Raw genomic sequence first — 17,950 nt, forward strand, 5'->3', positions numbered from 1 at the left:
TGACACCTGTGTCAATGTGTAAAGGCTGGATGGATCTGTGGTTATTTGCAAAATGGTTGACACAGGTAGGAAGGTAATAATAATAACGTATCTGAATAGTTGTAAGTTTACGTTGATCATTTGAAACTAATCTGATGTAGATCAGTATTACGGTGCAGGGGAGATAACTGTGAATACTATAGTTTCGAGCTCTTTGGTAGTGGAAAACAAACCTAGTCCCACAACGCAACAAAATGGCTTCCAAAGACAGCGCTGGGCGAAGATAGCACTTTCCTAGCAAGATGAAACAGCAGATCAGAGATGAAAATGTGCTGCACGCACTTATCAGAAGAGAGTACTACCCCAAAAATAGCCTCAGGAAAAATTTGCAGATTTTGAAAACACTTGTCTGTCGGGTAGATGATCAATCTTTCTAATGTTTGTGCTTGTTAAACTTGCAAGGGGGATAACTGCGTCTCCTTTCGATTTCGGTAGATAGAAAGCAAGATATGTCAAATGCTGCATCTTGTTAATAACATTCCTTTTTGTTGATTACAGGGTAACTATGAATTCAGAAAGGTGTGGGAACAGTCCTCCAAGCAGTTGATATGTTGTGAAAGGTAATACTAATTATCATGTCCCTTCGGAGTCTTCCATTCAACACTTTTTTTTATTTTATTTTTTTAGAAACTAAAGTCTAATAATTTAAATATAATATATTATTCTTTCATTAGAAAGTTATGTGTGTAATATGATCAGAAATGTATGGTAGTAGTCTTAGGTGTCACATATTCTGTCTGTGATTTTTTTCTCATTTGTGACCCTCCACCACGGAATGAGTCACATGTCACCTTTGCATGATTTTCATATTTGTACATTTTCCTAAAGAGTTTTTTATGCTCTATCCAGTGGTGAAAACCATTTCAGAGAAGAGCAAAAACTGTTTGAGTTATAAACCTGTGACTAAGGTGACCCTCACACTGTTACCAGACACTCCCCGGACTTATATTAAGCCTAGCGCAGAACCGCGCGAGGTGACATGCGACTCATTTCGTGGTGGAGGGTCACATTTGTACTTGTAGAGCTCTGTGAGAGGTAGCAATTAAAAAAATTAATAGCACGTTTAGTTTATTTTGTTTACATGTGAAAATGAACATGTTTGCAGACTGTTCAGGCCAACCATTGTTTAAAATTAGCACCAAAGGCAAGGAAATGAAAATGAACATGTTTTTGTTACAGCAATACCATCTTTTTAGACAACTACAGAACAGCATACAGTGGGTAAGTCAACAGAATGAATCATCATCAGTTATGCCCCCTTGTACCCAGCTTGGATCTTCTTCATATTAAAATGATTGTTTTGTTTGATACAAAAGGTGACATTTTCATGTTCGCAGCACAGGGTTTAGCCTGGGAGATAAAGGCAATGGGACATTTGTTCCCCTCAACCAAATTCCGATGGGACATATAGTTGAACTTGAAGGCAAGAAGCACCAGAGAGGCCTGTACGCGTTTTGACCAAAAATGCAAAATGGTGCAATATGGTGCCATCTGAGAATTAGCCGCTACATCGTGTTATTTATGTGTGTGTGTGTGTGTGTGTGTGTGTGTGTGTGTGTGTGTGTGTGTGTGTGTAATCCGATGTAAAGTGTACATTTGGTAGCGCAGTGGTACGTAATCTCAATGCGCCCTTTGACACACTGAAGGGAATTGTGATGGGACATTTTTAGATTGAATGTGCCAATGGCGCAAGGCGCACTAGTAAATGAAACCCTGCAGCATATATTTTTCATTCTCAACACTTGAAGCACAAGAAGTGTTAAACATCTACACATATTTTCTGCAGAGATTCCTCTTCCAGTTTCAAGTCCTTGAAGGTTGTGTCATGAGACACATTAGTTTTGCTGAACAGGGTTTTTTTGCATTTAGTTATCAGCTGAATGATATATATATGGTTTTTATTTGCAGAAGATATAACAAGTCGCGTAAGGCGAAAATACAACATTTAGTCAAGTAGCTGTCGAACTCACAGAATGAAACTGAACGCAATGCAACACAGCAAGACCGTATACTCGTAGCATCGTCAGTCCACCGCTCACGGCAAAGGCAGTGAAATTGACAAGAAGAGCGGGGTAGTAGTTGCGCTGAGAAGGATAGCACGCTTTTCTGTACCTCTCTTCGTTTTAACTTTCTGAGCGTGTTTTTAATCCAAACATATCATATCTATATGTTTTTGGAATCAGGAACCGACAAGGAATAAGATGAAAGTGTTTTTAAATTGATTTCGAAAATTTAATTTTGAAAATAATTTTTATATATTTAATTTCTAGAGCTTGTTTTTAATCCAAATATAACATATTTATATGTTTTTGGAATCAGCAAATGATTTAGAATAAGATGAACGTAAATTTGGATCGTTTTATAAAAAAAATATTTTTTTTACAATTTTCAGATTTTTAATGACCAAAGTCATCAATTAATTTTTAAGCCACCAAGCTGAAATGCAATACCGAAGTCCGGGCTTCGTCGAACATTACTTGACCAAAATTTCAACCAGTTTGGGTGAAAAATGAGGGCGTGACAGTGCCGCCTCAACTTTCACGAAAAGCCGGATATGACGTCATCAAAGACATTTATCAAAAAAATGAAAAAAACGTATGGGGATATCATACCCAGGAACTCTCATGTCAAATTTCATAAAGATCGGTCCAGTAGTTTGGTCTGAATCGCTCTACACGCACGCACACACACACACACACACACACACACACATACACCACGACCCTCGTCTCGATTCCCCCCTCTATGTTAAAACATTTAGTCATAACTTGACTAAATGTAAAAAAAAGGATTAAAGTCATTTTCACATCCATTATATCTTGTCTGAATATGTTTTGCAGGACAAGATTTCAATAAAGATGCATGACCTTTTCCCAGTGTCTCAGGCACATATCTCAAAACTAAGAAAAAGAAGAATATTAAAAGAGAGTGCTTGGGCAATTGATAACCATGGTATCACTTACTGAAAGAAAGAAAGAGAGAGAGAGAGAACGAACAGACGAATGTTTTATTGAGCTAGGCCTTCTGCCCATGTCACAAAAGGAAAAACAATATCAACAAGTCGCGTAAGGCGAAAATACAATATTTAGTCAAGTAGCTGTCGAACTCACAGAATGAAACTGAACGCAATGCCATTTTTCAGCAAGACTGTATACTCGTAGCATCGTCAGTCCACCGCTCATGGCAAAGGCAGTGAAATTGACAAGAAGAGCGGGGTAGTAGTTGCGCTGAGAAGGATAGCACGCTTTTCTGTACCTCTCTTTGTTTTAACTTTCTGAGCGTGTTTTTAATCCAAACATATCATATCTATATGTTTTTGGAATCAGGAACCGACAAGGAATAAGATGAAAGTGTTTTTAAATTGATTTGGACAATTTAATTTTGATAATAATTTTTATATATTTAATTTTCAGAGCTTGTTGTTAATCCGAATATAACATATTTATATGTTTTTGGAATCAGCAAATGATGGAAAATAAGATAAACGTAAATTTGGATCGTTTTATAAATTTTTATTTTTTTTTACAATTTTCAGATTTTTAATGACCAAAGTCATTAATTAATTTTTAAGCCACCAAGCTGAAATGCAATACCGAAGTCCGGGCTTCGTCGAAGATTACTTGACCAAAATTTCAACCAATTTGGTTGAAAAATGAGGGCGTGACAGTGCCGCCTCAACTTTCACGAAAAGCCGGATATGACGTCATCAAAGACATTTATCAAAAAAATGAAAAAAACGTTCGGGGATTTCATACCCAGGAACTCTCATGTCAAATTTCATAAAGATCGGTCCAGTAGTTTAGTCTGAATCGCTCTACACACACACACAGACAGACAGACAGACAGACAGACACACACACGCACATACACCACGACCCTCGTTTCGATTCCCCCTCGATGTTAAAATATTTAGTCAAAACTTGACTAAATATAAAAAGGGGAAAAGAAAAAGATGACAAGTATTCACAAACAGATGAGAAGATGCAATATATACAGACATGTAGCCACTGCATGTACCATGACCAAAGCAGAATTCACATTGCTTCTTGCTAACTTACAGAGAGAGAGAAAGAGAGATTACATGAAGGTAATTATTCCAGTTATTCTATAGTATTTTTATGTGTAGCTAAAATGTCTGCAGATATGGCCTTCATAATGGAGCTCCAGTTCCCAAGTTCTCCATCTCTCAAGACAAGTTGCCGCGTAAGATTGTCGATGCCGTTTTGTCACGGAGTAAGCCAGTGAGTAAGCTGCGTTTTATTTTCCTATTTTGTTGAGAACTTCATTTTATTTTGTTAGTCCAGTTCCAGTAATTAGATTTAAAATGAAAAACTGATGCAAATTAGCAGAATAATTCAGATGCCGACCATCAATTTGAAAGGCACAGGGTTCCAATCCTGGCTGCGCCTGGTGCGATAAGCATAAAGATTTTTCAGATCTTCCAGGTAAACTTACGTGCAGACCGGCTAGTGCCTTATTCCCCCTTTGTGTGCATAAGAAAGCAAGCACAAGACCAAGTGGAAAGGATCCTGTCATCCATGTCAGAGTTTGTGTGATTATAGAAACATGAAAATACCAAGTATTCATACCCTAAAAATGGAGTGTTGCTTCCTAAGTCAAATTACCAAGTAGGTGGGGGGCAATAAATTAGTCTCATACACTGCTGGTGTACCGTATTTTCCGGGTGACAAGGCGCTTCGTTATCTAAGACGCACCCCCTTCTTTTTAAAAAAAATTGTAATCCAGTCACCCATTGGACGCAGGGGGCCGATAGGGCGCACCAAAATGACCCAGTTTTTGCCATGAGAGGTGGTTCCCCTATCATATCTGAGAGAGGAAACACTTCCTGCATCGGGGTCAGTGACCGGTCAGTGACCGACTTTAACTGAGTGAAAATATGTGTGCTCTGTGTGTGCAGCCAGATCAAAGGCATTGTGATAGCTGGGTGGCCTTGTTAAAAGACACACCTTCTTCCCATGAGAGGTGGTTCCCCTGTCATATCTGAGAGAGGAAACACTTCCTGCATCGGGGTCAGTGACCGGTCAGTGACCGAGTTTAACAGAGTGGAAATCTGTGTGTCCGGCCAGATCAAAGGCAGGGCAGTACCTAGTAGCTGAAACATGCATTATCACAAGTTGTTTGACTGGTACTCAAGCGGTCTCTTTGATTTTTTTCGTATTTCATACACGGAATAGGCGCTTCGTTATACAAGACGCAGGGGTCGAACTCGAGGAAAAAAGTCGCGCCTTATGACCCGGAAAGTACGGTAATACAAAAAAATGTGCTTGGGAGTTGCAGCCCACAATCATAGACGAAGAAATTAAAGCATTTTTGTTCATTGTTTATTCATCCCCACTTCTCTTGAATCTGATTTTTCTCTTTTTGAAAGAATTTTAGAAAAGCTTTTAAAAATCTTCACAACTCAACAGCTCTTTCCAAGATTAACTTATCTCCAGCTCGACAGCCTTTGTGTTTTTCTCGTAGATTTTCTATTTGTGAAAAATAATAATGATAATGATTCTGTTTGTCATCAGCATCATTTCTTTGTCTATAGTTCTTAAAACGGTGTAACCTGCTGAGTGTCTGGACAGCAAACGGAAACAATTTTTTTATGTCTGTGTTTTTCTTCTTCAGACAACGATACACAAGTCAGGCCAGTGGACTGGTAAGCCGGGGAACAAGATGTACGCCATTACCTCCTCCTCTCTGCTCGTGGTGGATCTTAACACGGGTCGCGTCGGCTTTGAGATTCTCCTACTGCTGTCTGATGTCATCAATTTCAAGTAAGTAATATAACCTTAAGAAAGTTGCAGAATGCAATTAAGAAAAAAAGGTTTGGGAACGCAGACAAAGAAAATGTTAGTGTCAAAGTTTTTTGGGAGAGTTTATGTCCCTGTGGTGAACTTAACAAGGGATGTTCCACTGAATGCACCCCCCTCCCCTCTGCCTCTTCCCGCTCTTCTTGACGCTTCCCCCCCCCCTCCCCCCCCCTAAAAAAACCCACCAAAAAACAAATCAACTAAGCAAACCAAAACCCTATCCTTTTTTGATGTCAGACCACTGGTCAACGAGCAATATTTTAGTATATATCAATCTGGGGTTGCCTCTGTGTAATCCAAAGTCCAATTGCAGACATATCAACTGGCTGCAGACGGAAGAGTCAATTGTGCTGTCCACCACACTATGCCCCAGATTACCGCCTCGTCAGCGCCGGCCACCCGCCCAGGGGCCCTCCAACTTGGTCAAGGTCCTGGCAGTCTTCACAACCTTGCCCATCACGTTTGTCTGCATGTTTGAGGTCACCAGAAAAGTGAGTGTTTGAGAACCTGAGTGAATTGTGTTTGTTAGAAATACATAGTCCACCAACCCAGGGGCCCGGCAACTTGGTCAAAGTCATGGCAGTCTTCAACTTTTTGCCTCTCAAAAAAAAAAAAAAAAAAAAATCAGAGTAAATACAAAACAAAGTGTGGGTTGGGAGAGCAAGATATTTTTCTATCCCGCCAACTTGGTCAAAGTCATGGCAGTCTTCAACCTTTTGCCTCTCAAAAAAAAACAAAAAAAATCAGAGTAAATACAAAACAAAGTGTGGGTTGGGAGAGCAAGACATTTTTCTATCCCGCCAACTTGGTCAAAGTCATGGCAGTCTTCAACCTTTTGCCTCTCAAAAAAAAAAAAAACAAAAAAAATCAGAGTAAATACAAAACAAAGTGTGGGTTGGGAGAGCAAGATATTTTTCTATCCCGCCAACTTGGTCAAAGTCATGGCAGTCTTCAACCTTTTGCCTCTCAAAAAAAAAAAAAAAAAAAAATCAGAGTAAATACAAAACAAAGTGTGGGTTGGGAGAGCAATAACAATAACAATAACAATAACAGCACTTTATTGTCCATTAAAATGGAAATTTTTCTTCGGCACATCCTGCCTGCCTGTAAAACTGCAAGACATTTTTCTATCAGCCGCTTTTGGAGATGAAAGATTTATGATCCCTGCTATTTTTCCTGTTGTTTGTGCTACATATTCGACAATTATCCAGACAGTTTTCTAAATAAGACACATGTGCACTGATTGTTTTGCATACATGTACATTGGAACCCCCCTTTTAAGACCTCCAAAAATCTGAGAAAATGTGATCTTAAAAGGACGGAGTCTTAAAATGGGGATACTTTTTACAGAGGTTATGAACAGAAAGTCTGAGAAAACAAGGTTTTAAAAAGGAGGGAGTCTTAAAATGGGGGTAATTTTACAGAGGTTATGAACAGAAAGTCTGAGAAAACAAGGTTTTAAAAAGGAGGGAGTCTTAAAATGGGGGTAATTTTACAGAGGTTATGAACAGAAAGTCTGAGAAAACAAGGTTTTAAAAAGGAGGGAGTCTTAAAATGGGGGTAATTTTACAGAGGTTATGAACAGAAAGTCTGAGAAAACAAGGTTTTAAAAAGGAGGGAGTCTTAAAATGGGGGTAATTTTACAGAGGTTATGAACAGAAAGTCTGAGAAAACAAGGTCTTAAAAAGGAGGGAGTCTTAAAATGGGGGTAATTTTACAGAGGTTATGAACAGAAAGTCTGAGAAAACAAGGTTTTAAAAAGGAGGGAGTCTTAAAATGGGGGTAATTTTACAGAGGTTATGAACAGAAAGTCTGAGAAAATCAGGTCTTAAACAGGAGGGGGTCTTAAAATGGGGGTAAGTTTACAGAGGTTCTGAACAGAAAGTCTGAGGAAACAAGGGAGGGATCTTGAAAGGCGGGTAAGTTTACAGAGGTTCTGAACAGAAAGCCTGAGGAAACAAGGTTTTAAAAAGGAGGGAGTCTTAAAATGGGGGTAATTTTACAGAGGTTATGAACAGAAAGTCTGAGAAAACAAGGTTTTAAAAAGGAGGGAGTCTTAAATTGGGGGGTCTTGAAAATGGGGTTCCACTGCACTATTGATTTAAAACAAAAAAACAAACAGGAGTGCTTACTATGTGTATTCAATTTTTGTGTGGCAGGTGTTTGGAGCTGACGTGACAGATGTGATGATGTGTCAGGGGCTGCTTGCTGTCATGCATCAGTCTCGTCATGTCCGACTCTACGATTTCAAGCATATGCTGGCAAAATACAAGGTAAATATCGATGTCATCTGGCGAAACCTGATTCTTTGCGATTTTGATGCCTTTGAAGTTTAGACTAAGTAAATCATTCTCCGTGAATCATATTCTCAGCATGATTTAACATTCTTTTATCTCTCTATGCATACCCGGAATGAATATAAACACTATTTCATAATAAAAGTAATGAGTTTTGTCCTTCTCCTGAAAAGCTGTTTAAAATGAGGTACGCCAAAATTCCATGACGACGTCGATATGTCAGTATTCAGGGATGTTGTTCTGCAAGGGCAGTTGACAAAAGGTTGCAAATTATGAATTGTTGTTAAAATCTTGTGTTTTTGTGTTCAAATCACTGTAAGTTGTGTTGGGTATGGGAGGTACTAGGACTCATTACTTGGGTGTTTGAGTGAATGTCTGATTTTTTTCACATGCGTTACATGCATAAAGTGGTACATGTAGTCAAAATGTTGCAGGTAGAGCCTCTAGCCTTGCGTAACTCTCGTTACGGTGACAGCGCCCCCCTCAACATCAACATGAAAATTACAGGTAATGTACAGGTCACAGCTTCGTTTGTAAGCACACTGGCCATTCGTATCTCAGAGACTTCTGGTGAGAAAGTTTCAACATTTGAACAAAGAAAAGTAAACTTACCTTGAACAACAACTAAGTCTAAGTGTATTGTTGTAAATCATTCCAGGTGATGTAATTTTCCTTTGGTTTTGTGATGGTAATTTTTTCTTGAACACCCAGTGAGGTTTTTTTTATCAACAATTTTTTTTGTGAGAGTTTTTATTGTTATCTTGTGTGTCTTGTGTGTGTGTATGTTGTACAGATGTGGTAACAATCAGGTAGATGTTTGCGGCAAAACCCACAAAGGTGTTTCAGTTTGCATTTTTAAAATCAAAAGTTTGTTTAAAGTGTTCATCCCTTGCAGTGTAAGTACAGTGGGACCTGTCCTGTGACCTCTCATGAAAAACCACCTGCCCATCACGACCACCCCAAACGATCCCTGGCGATTTTTGTTCTATATCACTTTTCCATAGCAGCCACCTGTCTATAAGTACAGTGGAATCTCCCCATTAAGACCTCTACAAATCTGAGAAAATCAGGTATTAAAAAGGTAGGGGTCTTAAAATGGGGGTGGGCGGGGATGTAGCTCAGTCGGTAGCACGCTGGATTTGTATCCAGTTGGCCGCTGTCAGCGTGAGTTCGTCCCCACGTTCGGCGAGAGATTTATTTCTCAGAGTCAACTTTGTGTGCAGACTCTCCTCGGTGTCCGAACACCCCCGTGTGTACACGCAAGCACAAGACCAAGTGCGCACGAAAAAGATCCTGTAATCCATGTCAGAGTTCGGTGGGTTATAGAAACACGAAAATACCCAGCATGCTTCCTCCGAAAACGGCGTATGGCTGCCTATAATGGCGGGGTAAAAAAACGGTCATACACGTAAAATTCCACTCGTGCCAAAAACACGAGTGTACGTGGGAGTTTCAGCCCACGAACGCAGAAGAAGAAGAAGAAGAAAAAATGGGGGTAAATTTATAGAGGTTCTGAACATAAAGTCTGAGAAAACAAGGTCTCAAATGGGAAGGAGTCTTAAATTGGGGGGTCTTCAAAGACAAAGGGGGTTCCACTGTATAACAACCACTTTTGGCTGGTCCCTTAGGTGGTCGTTATAGTCAGGTTTAGCTGTCTATTAAACTTCAACCCCTTGAAGTGTATATATAAGTGTTGTACTGTGTGTACAGAGTTGCCGCGGTGCCTGTTTGTGACCCGATGCGAGGAGTGGAACGTACAAATTGGGGGTCACCCCTGGCACTACCTTACCTCCCCTGTCGGCAGCAAGGGCTACTTCAGCGTTCACTCTTTGTGCAGTGGAGATGTGGTGAGACAATAGTAAAAGAGATATACAGTGGATCCTCGTGGTGAGACAATAGTAAAAGAGATATACAGTGGATCCTCGTGGTGAGTCAATAGCAAAAAAAAGATATACAGTGGATCCTCGTGGTGAGTCAATAGTAAAAGAGATATACAGTGGATCCTCGTGGTGAGTCAATAGTAAAAGAGATATACAGTGGATCCTCGTGGTGAGTCAATAGTAAAAGAGATATGCAGTGGATCCTCCCTTTTGAGACCTCCAAAAATCTGAGAAAATTGGGTCTTAAAGAGGAGGGAGTCTTCAAGTTGGGGTAATTTTACAGAGGTTAAGAACAGAAAGTCTGAGGAAACAACGTCTTAAAAAGGAGAGAGTCTTAAATTTTAGGGTTCCACTGTATTATTCTTAGGTAATTTCATGAATTGGTGGTTAAAGCATTGTGAAAGATCAGACTTTGCTCATTTTAAGAGTCGATGGTAAAAGCATCTTGAAAGGTTACACTTTGGTAATTCCGTGAGTCAGTGTTGAAAGCATCTAGAAATATTACAGTTTGATAATATTGTGAGTTAGTGTCAAAGGCATTTTAAAATAATACACTTTACTTTGCTGACAATTACTAATTTAAAAAAAAAAGAAGTTTTAGAATCCAGTGTTATGCATTTTTCTTGCAGGCCAAGGATGGAAGCATGGAATCTGACAGCGACAGCATTGAGTTTGATAGAGCTGTCTTCCATGCTGACGATTCAAGCCGCATCATTCACATTGGACCTGAGGCTGTTAGGTGATTAAACTCATTAAAAAAATAAAATAAAATAAAATAAAATGAAAAAAGTACAACCCACTCTGTCCATCTCCGTCAGTACTTTGTCTTCGCCCCCCTTTTTTGAGTCACTTGAGAAAAAGTGACTCTATGTAATCGGTCAGTGTTAGTCTGTCCGGCCGGCCGTCCGGCCGTCCGGCCGGCCATCCGGCCGGCCGTCCGTAGACACCACCTTAACGTTGGACTTTTCTCGGAAACTATCAAAGCGATCGGGCTCATATTTTGTTTAGTCGTGACCTCCAATGACCTCTACACTTTAACGATGGTTTCGTTGACCTTTGACCTTTTTCAAGGTCACAGGTCAGCGTCAAAGGAAAAATTAGACATTTTATATCTTTGACAAAGTTCATCGGATGTGATTGAAACTTTGTAGGATTATTCTTTACATCAAAGTATTTACATCTGTAGCCTTTTACGAACGTTATCAGAAAAACAAGGGAGATAACTAGCCTTTTCTGTTCGGCAACACACAACTTAACGTTGGGCTTTTCTCGGAAACTATAAAAGTGACCGAGCTCAAATTTTATGTGAACGTGACTCATTGTGTTGTGAATAGCAATTTCTTCCTGTCCATCTGATGCCTCATATAATATTCAGAACTGCGAAAGTGACTCGATCGAGCGTTTGCTCTTCTTGTTTTTATATACAGGGATGCTGCTAGGATTGATTTTTCTTTTTTGATAATTTGCCGAAGTGGCCATGAAGGTTTCAGCAGTTTTCTGAAGAGTCCATTATCCCCACTGTGAAAAAGAAGTTAGATCTGATGAAATGAGGGCAACTTTCTCAGTTAATTAATTGAAAGAAGTTTTGATGGTTTGTCAACTGTCGACGCCAATAAACAACATATCCCTAAGAGTGTATGGCTAGAGGCAATTAACTTCTGCTGCAAGGATTTCATGGAGCAGGGGAAGCAACTCAGTTATGTTGCTGTTTGTGGTTGTATGGTGGGGGGGGGGGGGGGGGGGTTAATGTGTGTGTGTACTTTTTTTTCATTCCCCGTTATTGTTTTTTTGTTGGATTAACTGTTTCACACTAAATCAGCTTCATAACAACCAGTGAGTGTTAGGTATGCAGAAGCACTGTAAAAAAAACAAGTTGCGTAAGGCGAAATAACAACATTTAGTCAAGCTGTCGAACTCACAGAACGAAACTGAACGCACTGCATTTTTTCACCAAGACCGCATACTCGTAGTTTCGTCAGTCCACCGCTCGTGGCAAAGGCAGTGAAATCGACAAGCCAGAATAGTGCGGTAATGGTCGCGCTGAGTAGGATAACACGCTTTTCTTTATTTCTATTATTTTTAGCGTACTGAGTTTGTTTTTAATCCAAACATATCATATCTATATGTTTTTGGAATCAGGGACCGACAAGGAATAAGATGAAATTGTTTCTAAATCGATTTCGGACAATTAATTTTTATCATATTTTTCATATTTTTAATTTTCAGAGCTTGTTTGTAATCCAAATATAACATATGTATATGTTTTTGGAATCAGAAAATGACGAAGAATAAGATGAAATTGTTTTTGGATCGTTTAGAAAAAAAATGTTTTTAATGACAAGTTTCCGATTTTTAATGACCAAGTTCATCAATTATTTTTAAGCCACCAAGCTGAAATGGAATACCAAAGTCCGGCCTTCGTCGAAGATTGCTTGGCCAAAATTTCAATCAATCTGATTGAAAAATGAGGGTGTGACAGTGCTGCCTCAACTTTTACAAAAAGCCGGATATGACGTCATCAAAGACATTTATCGAAAAAAAGAAAAAAACTTCCGGGGATATCATTCCCAGGAACTCTCATGTCAAATTACATAAAGATCGGTCCAGTAGTTTAGTCTGAATCGCTCTACACACACACACAGACAGACAGACACACATACACACACACACACATACACCACGACCCTCGTCTCGATTCCCCCTCTTTGTTAAAACATTTAGTCAAAACTTGACTAAATGTAAAAAGAAGCCTGAGTGTAAGGTTGTTTACTAGAAAGGATGACGCTTTAGATTCCCATTTCCTTTAAAAACAATTGTCTTATAGAACGTAACATTACAAACTGCCCTGTGACATAAAACTCTGTGTTAGACATTTTGTAGGTTGTACATGCTCTGTAAATGGAAGTTAACTTGCAACAGTTGTATAAAACCTCTAGAAGTGTTGTTTTATGAACATTGTTAACTTTTAACTACTGTTGACTGAAAGCATGTGATTTCATCCATATTGGTTGGGACGAGAAAGAATTTACCCGATGCTACCCAGCATGTCGTAAGAGGCGACTAACGGTTCTGTTTCTCCTTTTACCCTTGTTAAGTGTTTCTTCTATAGAATATAGTCAATGTTTGTAAAGATTTTAGTCAAGCAGTATGTAAGAAATGTTAAGTCCTTTGTACTGGAAACTTGCATTCTCCCAGTAAGGTCATATATTGTACTACGTTGCAAGCCCCTGGAGCAATTTTTTGATTAGTGCTTTTGTGAACAAGAAACAATTAACAAGTGGCTCTATCCCATCTCCCCCCTTTCCCCTATCCCATCTCCCCCCTTTCCCCGTCGCGATATAACCTTGAATGGTTGAAAACGACGTTAAACACCAAATAAAGAAAGAAAGAATGTGATTTCATTATTCATTTGGCACAAAAAGGGTGTGTATATAGTGAAACCTCCCTTTTAAGACCTCCCCCCCCCTGCCCCCTCACGGGGGGGGGGGGGGGGGGGGGGGGGGGGGGGGGCAGGGGTTTTCACTGTATTCAGATGACAGAATGGAATTGCTGTGATTGTAAATGTTCTTCATGATAGCAATTAAGAGCTGTTTGTTTTTTACACAGGGTGTTCTGGTTGAAAGAGACAGACGAGGACGGAGGTTCTGTTCTATTGCCTGCTTTCACCATAAATCTGCAGTACCCACGTCTCCAGGTATTTGGTCTGGCATTCACCATAGTATGATAGGACTGTTTTGATTTGGCACCACCGGGCCACTCTCTTAGTGTGTGCCATGCTGACATGCTCGCTCAAAGACACTCCTTCTTGTGAAAACCGTTCAGCTCACTGTCTCAAATCTGGCTAGGGGTTTGCATGGGATAAGACCATCCCTCTGCTTGGTCACATCCACCACAAGTCAACAGCTTTGGTACTCCCTGTGACGGGCGCTGTGGCGGGGTGGTAAGACGCCGGCCTCTTAATCGGAAGGTCGAGGGTTCGAATCCCGGCCGCGGCCGCCTGGTGGCTTAAGTGTGGAGATTTTTCTAATCTCCCAGGTCAACTTATGTGCAGACCTGCGAAGTGGCTTATCCCCCTTCGTGTGTACACGCAAGCACAAGACCAAGTGTGCACGGAAAAGATCCTGTAAACCATGTCAGAGTTCGGTGGGTTATAGAAAATACCCTGCATGCTTCCTCCGAAAGCGGCGTATGGCGGGGTAAAAACGGTCATACACGTAAAATTCCACTCGTGCAAAAACACGAGTGTACGTGGGAGTTTCAGCCCACGAACGCAGAAGAAGAAGGTACTCCCTGTGCACAGTGACACTTTTTTGACAAATTTATTTTGTAAATGCAACCAGTGGCTTTTAGGAAATTAATTCATCACAAAAGTTCAACTCACCATGGCATGCAACCACAGTGTTGCATTTTTGGTAAGTGACCAAGTGGAGGGATATGGTCTTATTCTATGTGAAAGCCTGACCAGGTCTGAGGTGGTGAGCAGCCCTGTTTTCACGAAAAGGAGTGTGCCTTAATTAAATTGCATGATAAAAGTAAAGTAGAATCAAATAAAACGGCATCATTTATTTCAATGAGTCGAATTTGCTTTTGTGTCATTCCCTATCTGTTTGATTCCCTGTCGCTTTTCTGGGCCAAGACAACACAAAACAGTGAGAGTGCATGCTCAGCATTGTTCATCGTGTGAGATAGTTATTCATAACGTGAGGGGAGTGAACAAGTTGAAAACCCTTCTCCGTCATTTATGATGAAAAGGCAATTTCGTTCTTCTCATTGAAAAAAAGTTAACAGAATAAAATGACAATAAAGATTTACTCACACAAAGGAAAGGAAAATAGACCGACTTCAACGTTATGGTTTCATTTTAAGTAAAAAAAGACAGAAGTGACCATGAGAAAATGAGCCCAGAAGAAAATTACCTAATGTAACAAAAGGGAAAAAAGTCCTGTTGATAGAAAATGATGCAAGCAAAACTGAAACGTAATCAAATTGCAAAATAAGATTAACTGAGTCAAACCATCGCAAATGATTAACAGAAACTGTGTTTTTTGTTTTGCAGGCTGTAGGGCCTCTCATGCCTATCGTCACATCCTCTGGTCGTCAGGTGAAGCGCCGTTTCTCCATGGATGAAATTACTGGTGCCAACATGTGTACGGTGGGTTGTGCTACTGTAAATTCCACCCCCTCCCCCAACCTGAAATATAGTGGCTTTATTTAATTTTTTACAGTATCTTTGCGTGTGTGTATTTGTGTGTGCGTGTCTTTGTGTGTGTGTTTGAGGGTGTATACGTGTGTGTGTGCATGCAAGCGTGAGTGACTTGAAGAAGGCGAGGATATGGCTTGATCTGCTCAGCTTGCAGTCCTTTTGGATGTTAACCGCCGACTCTTTCGATATCAACCATTGTATTTGATTCTAGTGTGGTTAGCACAACATCCTTCCATACACCCTTGCCTATTTGCCTAGGAGGCAGCTAGCTAGCTTTCTAGCTTTTTTGTTGTTGAGAGCAACGGATGTCTGTCATGGCAGGGACAGTTGGAGTGATGATGATTGGCATTGGCAGTTGGCAAAACACCAGAACTTCTTTTGAATCGGGATAACATTTCAGTAGATCTGCCAAACTTTTTTTCATTAGATATGAAAGGTGAAGAACTTTTTGAAACTTTGAAAAATTGCCAAATTGTCTGCTTCTGTCAGTCTGTGTCTCGATCTCCATCAGTCTGTTTCTGTCTTTCTCTGTGTCCGTATCTCTATCTCTCTCTGGCTGTCTGTCTGTCTCTCTCTGTGTCCGTATCTCTATCTCTCTCTGGCTGTCTGTCTGTCTCTCTCTGTGTCCGTATCTCTCTCTGGCTGTCTGTCTGTCTCTCTCTGTGTCCGTATCTCTATCTCTCTCTGGCTGTCTGTCTGTCTCTCTCTGTGTCCGTATCTCTATCTCTCTCTGGCTGTCTGTCTGTCTGTCTCTCTTACACTTGTATGGCCATTGTAGCATTTACAATTCTTTTGGTTATTAAATCCTGGCAATACCGCTCTCTTGTATTTATTTTCAGACGATTCATGAGGTGGACTATGAGGATGAGCTTGACGTGCTGATGGTGTGCTACACCGTCCACCAGCCCAACGCGCTGCAAGGAACCCTGGGAATCTACGACAACCTCACAGGTGGCCTTCTCAAGTCCGTCAAACTGGACGAACCATGGTCTGATGTGAGTTGCTAAAACAGTGGAATGTTGAAGACCCCCTGAATTATATTAGATTTTTCAAAGACTGTATTCTCAGATTTTTTGTTCATAACCTCTGTGAAATTAGCCCCTTTTTAAGACCTGATTATTGCAGACATTGTTGAAATGTTTTTGATCTACTTGTCATCCTATTAGCTTTTGTGTTAGTTTTGACTGAAAATCTTGTTTTTGTTCTCCTCTGCTGTCTAAGCTTTTTTTTCTTAAAACACAATTGCTATCTTTTCTAATGATAGATGATATTTGCAAATAACGCTGTCAGAGTCTGTATGGGCTTTGGAAGAGTTGTATTCTTTGAAGTTGAGGCAAGCTGAGCAATATTTAGCTCATTGCTCTTTCAGATTTTGTGTTCATTTCATCTTCTGTATATATACCTGTTTTAAGACTCGCCCGTCTTTCCAAGACCTGCTTTTCTCAGATATTTGATTGCCTCGAAAGGGGGGTTCTACTGTAACGAGTGGAAACACGCTGTTGGCATCCCAGTAAAAGAAAAGTTGTTCATATGGAGCCAACACTGCATAAACAGCCTTTTCCTTTTGAAAATACAGTGGAACCCCCCTTTTAAGACCTCCAGAAATCTGAGAAAATCAGGTCTTAAAAAGGAGGGGGTCTTAAAATGGAGGTAAATTTACAGAGGTTATGAACAGAAAGTCTGAGAAAACAAGGTCTTAAAATGGAGGGGGTCTTAAATTGGGGGGTCTTAAAAGGGGGGTTCCACTGTATGCAGATTTTATGTACAAATGCAATCTTACTGTCCTTGTTTTCATTTTGTCTTTCTTTGTTCTTGTTCTAATTTTCTTCCATTTATTTTCTTCAGTATTTGGAGCACACAGTCATTCTGGACAAGGACACCATCATTCACATCATCAAGTCAACCAATGGAAAATTTCTCTGCCAAGTCTACCGGCTCTTTGAGCGTTGCCACGACAACAAACCCTCAGCAAGGCCAAAACCGGGGGGTAGGTTTGAGGACGAACTGGATTTTGACTTTAGTGCACCGGAAAACCCTCGAGTACGAACTTCGCACAGACGTCAATTAGCAGCATTGGCATCTAGACGACGTCAGAGACCCAGATGAACATGTGCGATAGTGATAGGTTTAGAAGAATTTTACCCAGGTGAACATGTGAGATAGTGATATGTTTGGAACTGGAAGAGTTTGTTTTGTGGTTCATTACAGTGAATCGTTTCAGTTGTCATGATGTTGGCTTGGAGAAACGATGACCAAGTATTGAGAAGACTTGGTTTGTTCATGATGGTGAATCATATCAGTTATTGTGATGTTGGCTAAAAAAAGCAGTGACAGTATTTTCATTCCTAATCCAGTAGCAGGCTTTGTTATGAACGGGGGCAACTCCTGTTCTGTGGATTGAGAAGGGTTGAATTGTTCATTATGATGGAACATTTCAGTTGCTGTAGTGTTGGCTTCGAGAATGCCACAGGCAGCCACAGATCTGCATGTTGTACCAATTCATTGTTCAGATGGTACCAAAGTAGCGCTGATGGGGTCTATGTCGACCAAAAGAGTGGGATTCCCTGTAGGTGGAGTTCCTGGAGGGAGATTGTGTGCTTTACAGGCAGTGCTAATTGATATATTTAGCCTGTGTTACAGCCACTTGAATGCAATGATTCATCCATACATAATCCCGTTTATTTAAGACGGAAGCTCGTGACCATCCTGGCA

At 40.3% G+C, this 17,950-nt stretch overlaps 2 protein-coding genes across 2 annotated transcripts; both read left to right on the plus strand.

The window, feature by feature from the left end:
* The first annotated feature begins 243 nt into the window (after positions 1 to 243).
* On the plus strand, positions 244 to 10,014 carry LOC138977816 (DDB1- and CUL4-associated factor 17-like). The gene is made up of 9 exons (XM_070350424.1): positions 244 to 395; positions 538 to 599; positions 1,219 to 1,260; positions 4,181 to 4,280; positions 5,674 to 5,822; positions 6,172 to 6,349; positions 8,018 to 8,131; positions 8,590 to 8,725; positions 9,866 to 10,014. Exons 1-9 carry the CDS (start codon positions 282 to 284, stop codon positions 10,012 to 10,014), a joined length of 1,044 nt encoding a protein of 347 aa, XP_070206525.1. The 5' UTR covers positions 244 to 281.
* LOC138978453 (DDB1- and CUL4-associated factor 17-like) lies at positions 9,719 to 17,778 on the plus strand. Its single transcript, XM_070351197.1, has 6 exons — positions 9,719 to 10,002; positions 10,665 to 10,774; positions 13,642 to 13,729; positions 15,092 to 15,187; positions 16,078 to 16,233; positions 17,084 to 17,778. Exons 2-6 carry the CDS (start codon positions 10,680 to 10,682, stop codon positions 17,342 to 17,344), a joined length of 696 nt encoding a protein of 231 aa, XP_070207298.1. The 5' UTR covers positions 9,719 to 10,002; positions 10,665 to 10,679; the 3' UTR covers positions 17,345 to 17,778.
* Positions 17,779 to 17,950: the final 172 nt, after the last annotated feature.

The sequence above is a fragment of the Littorina saxatilis genome, linkage group LG10 (genome assembly GCF_037325665.1).
Source record: "Littorina saxatilis isolate snail1 linkage group LG10, US_GU_Lsax_2.0, whole genome shotgun sequence".
In the NCBI taxonomy this organism is placed as follows: Eukaryota; Metazoa; Mollusca; class Gastropoda; order Littorinimorpha; family Littorinidae; genus Littorina; species Littorina saxatilis.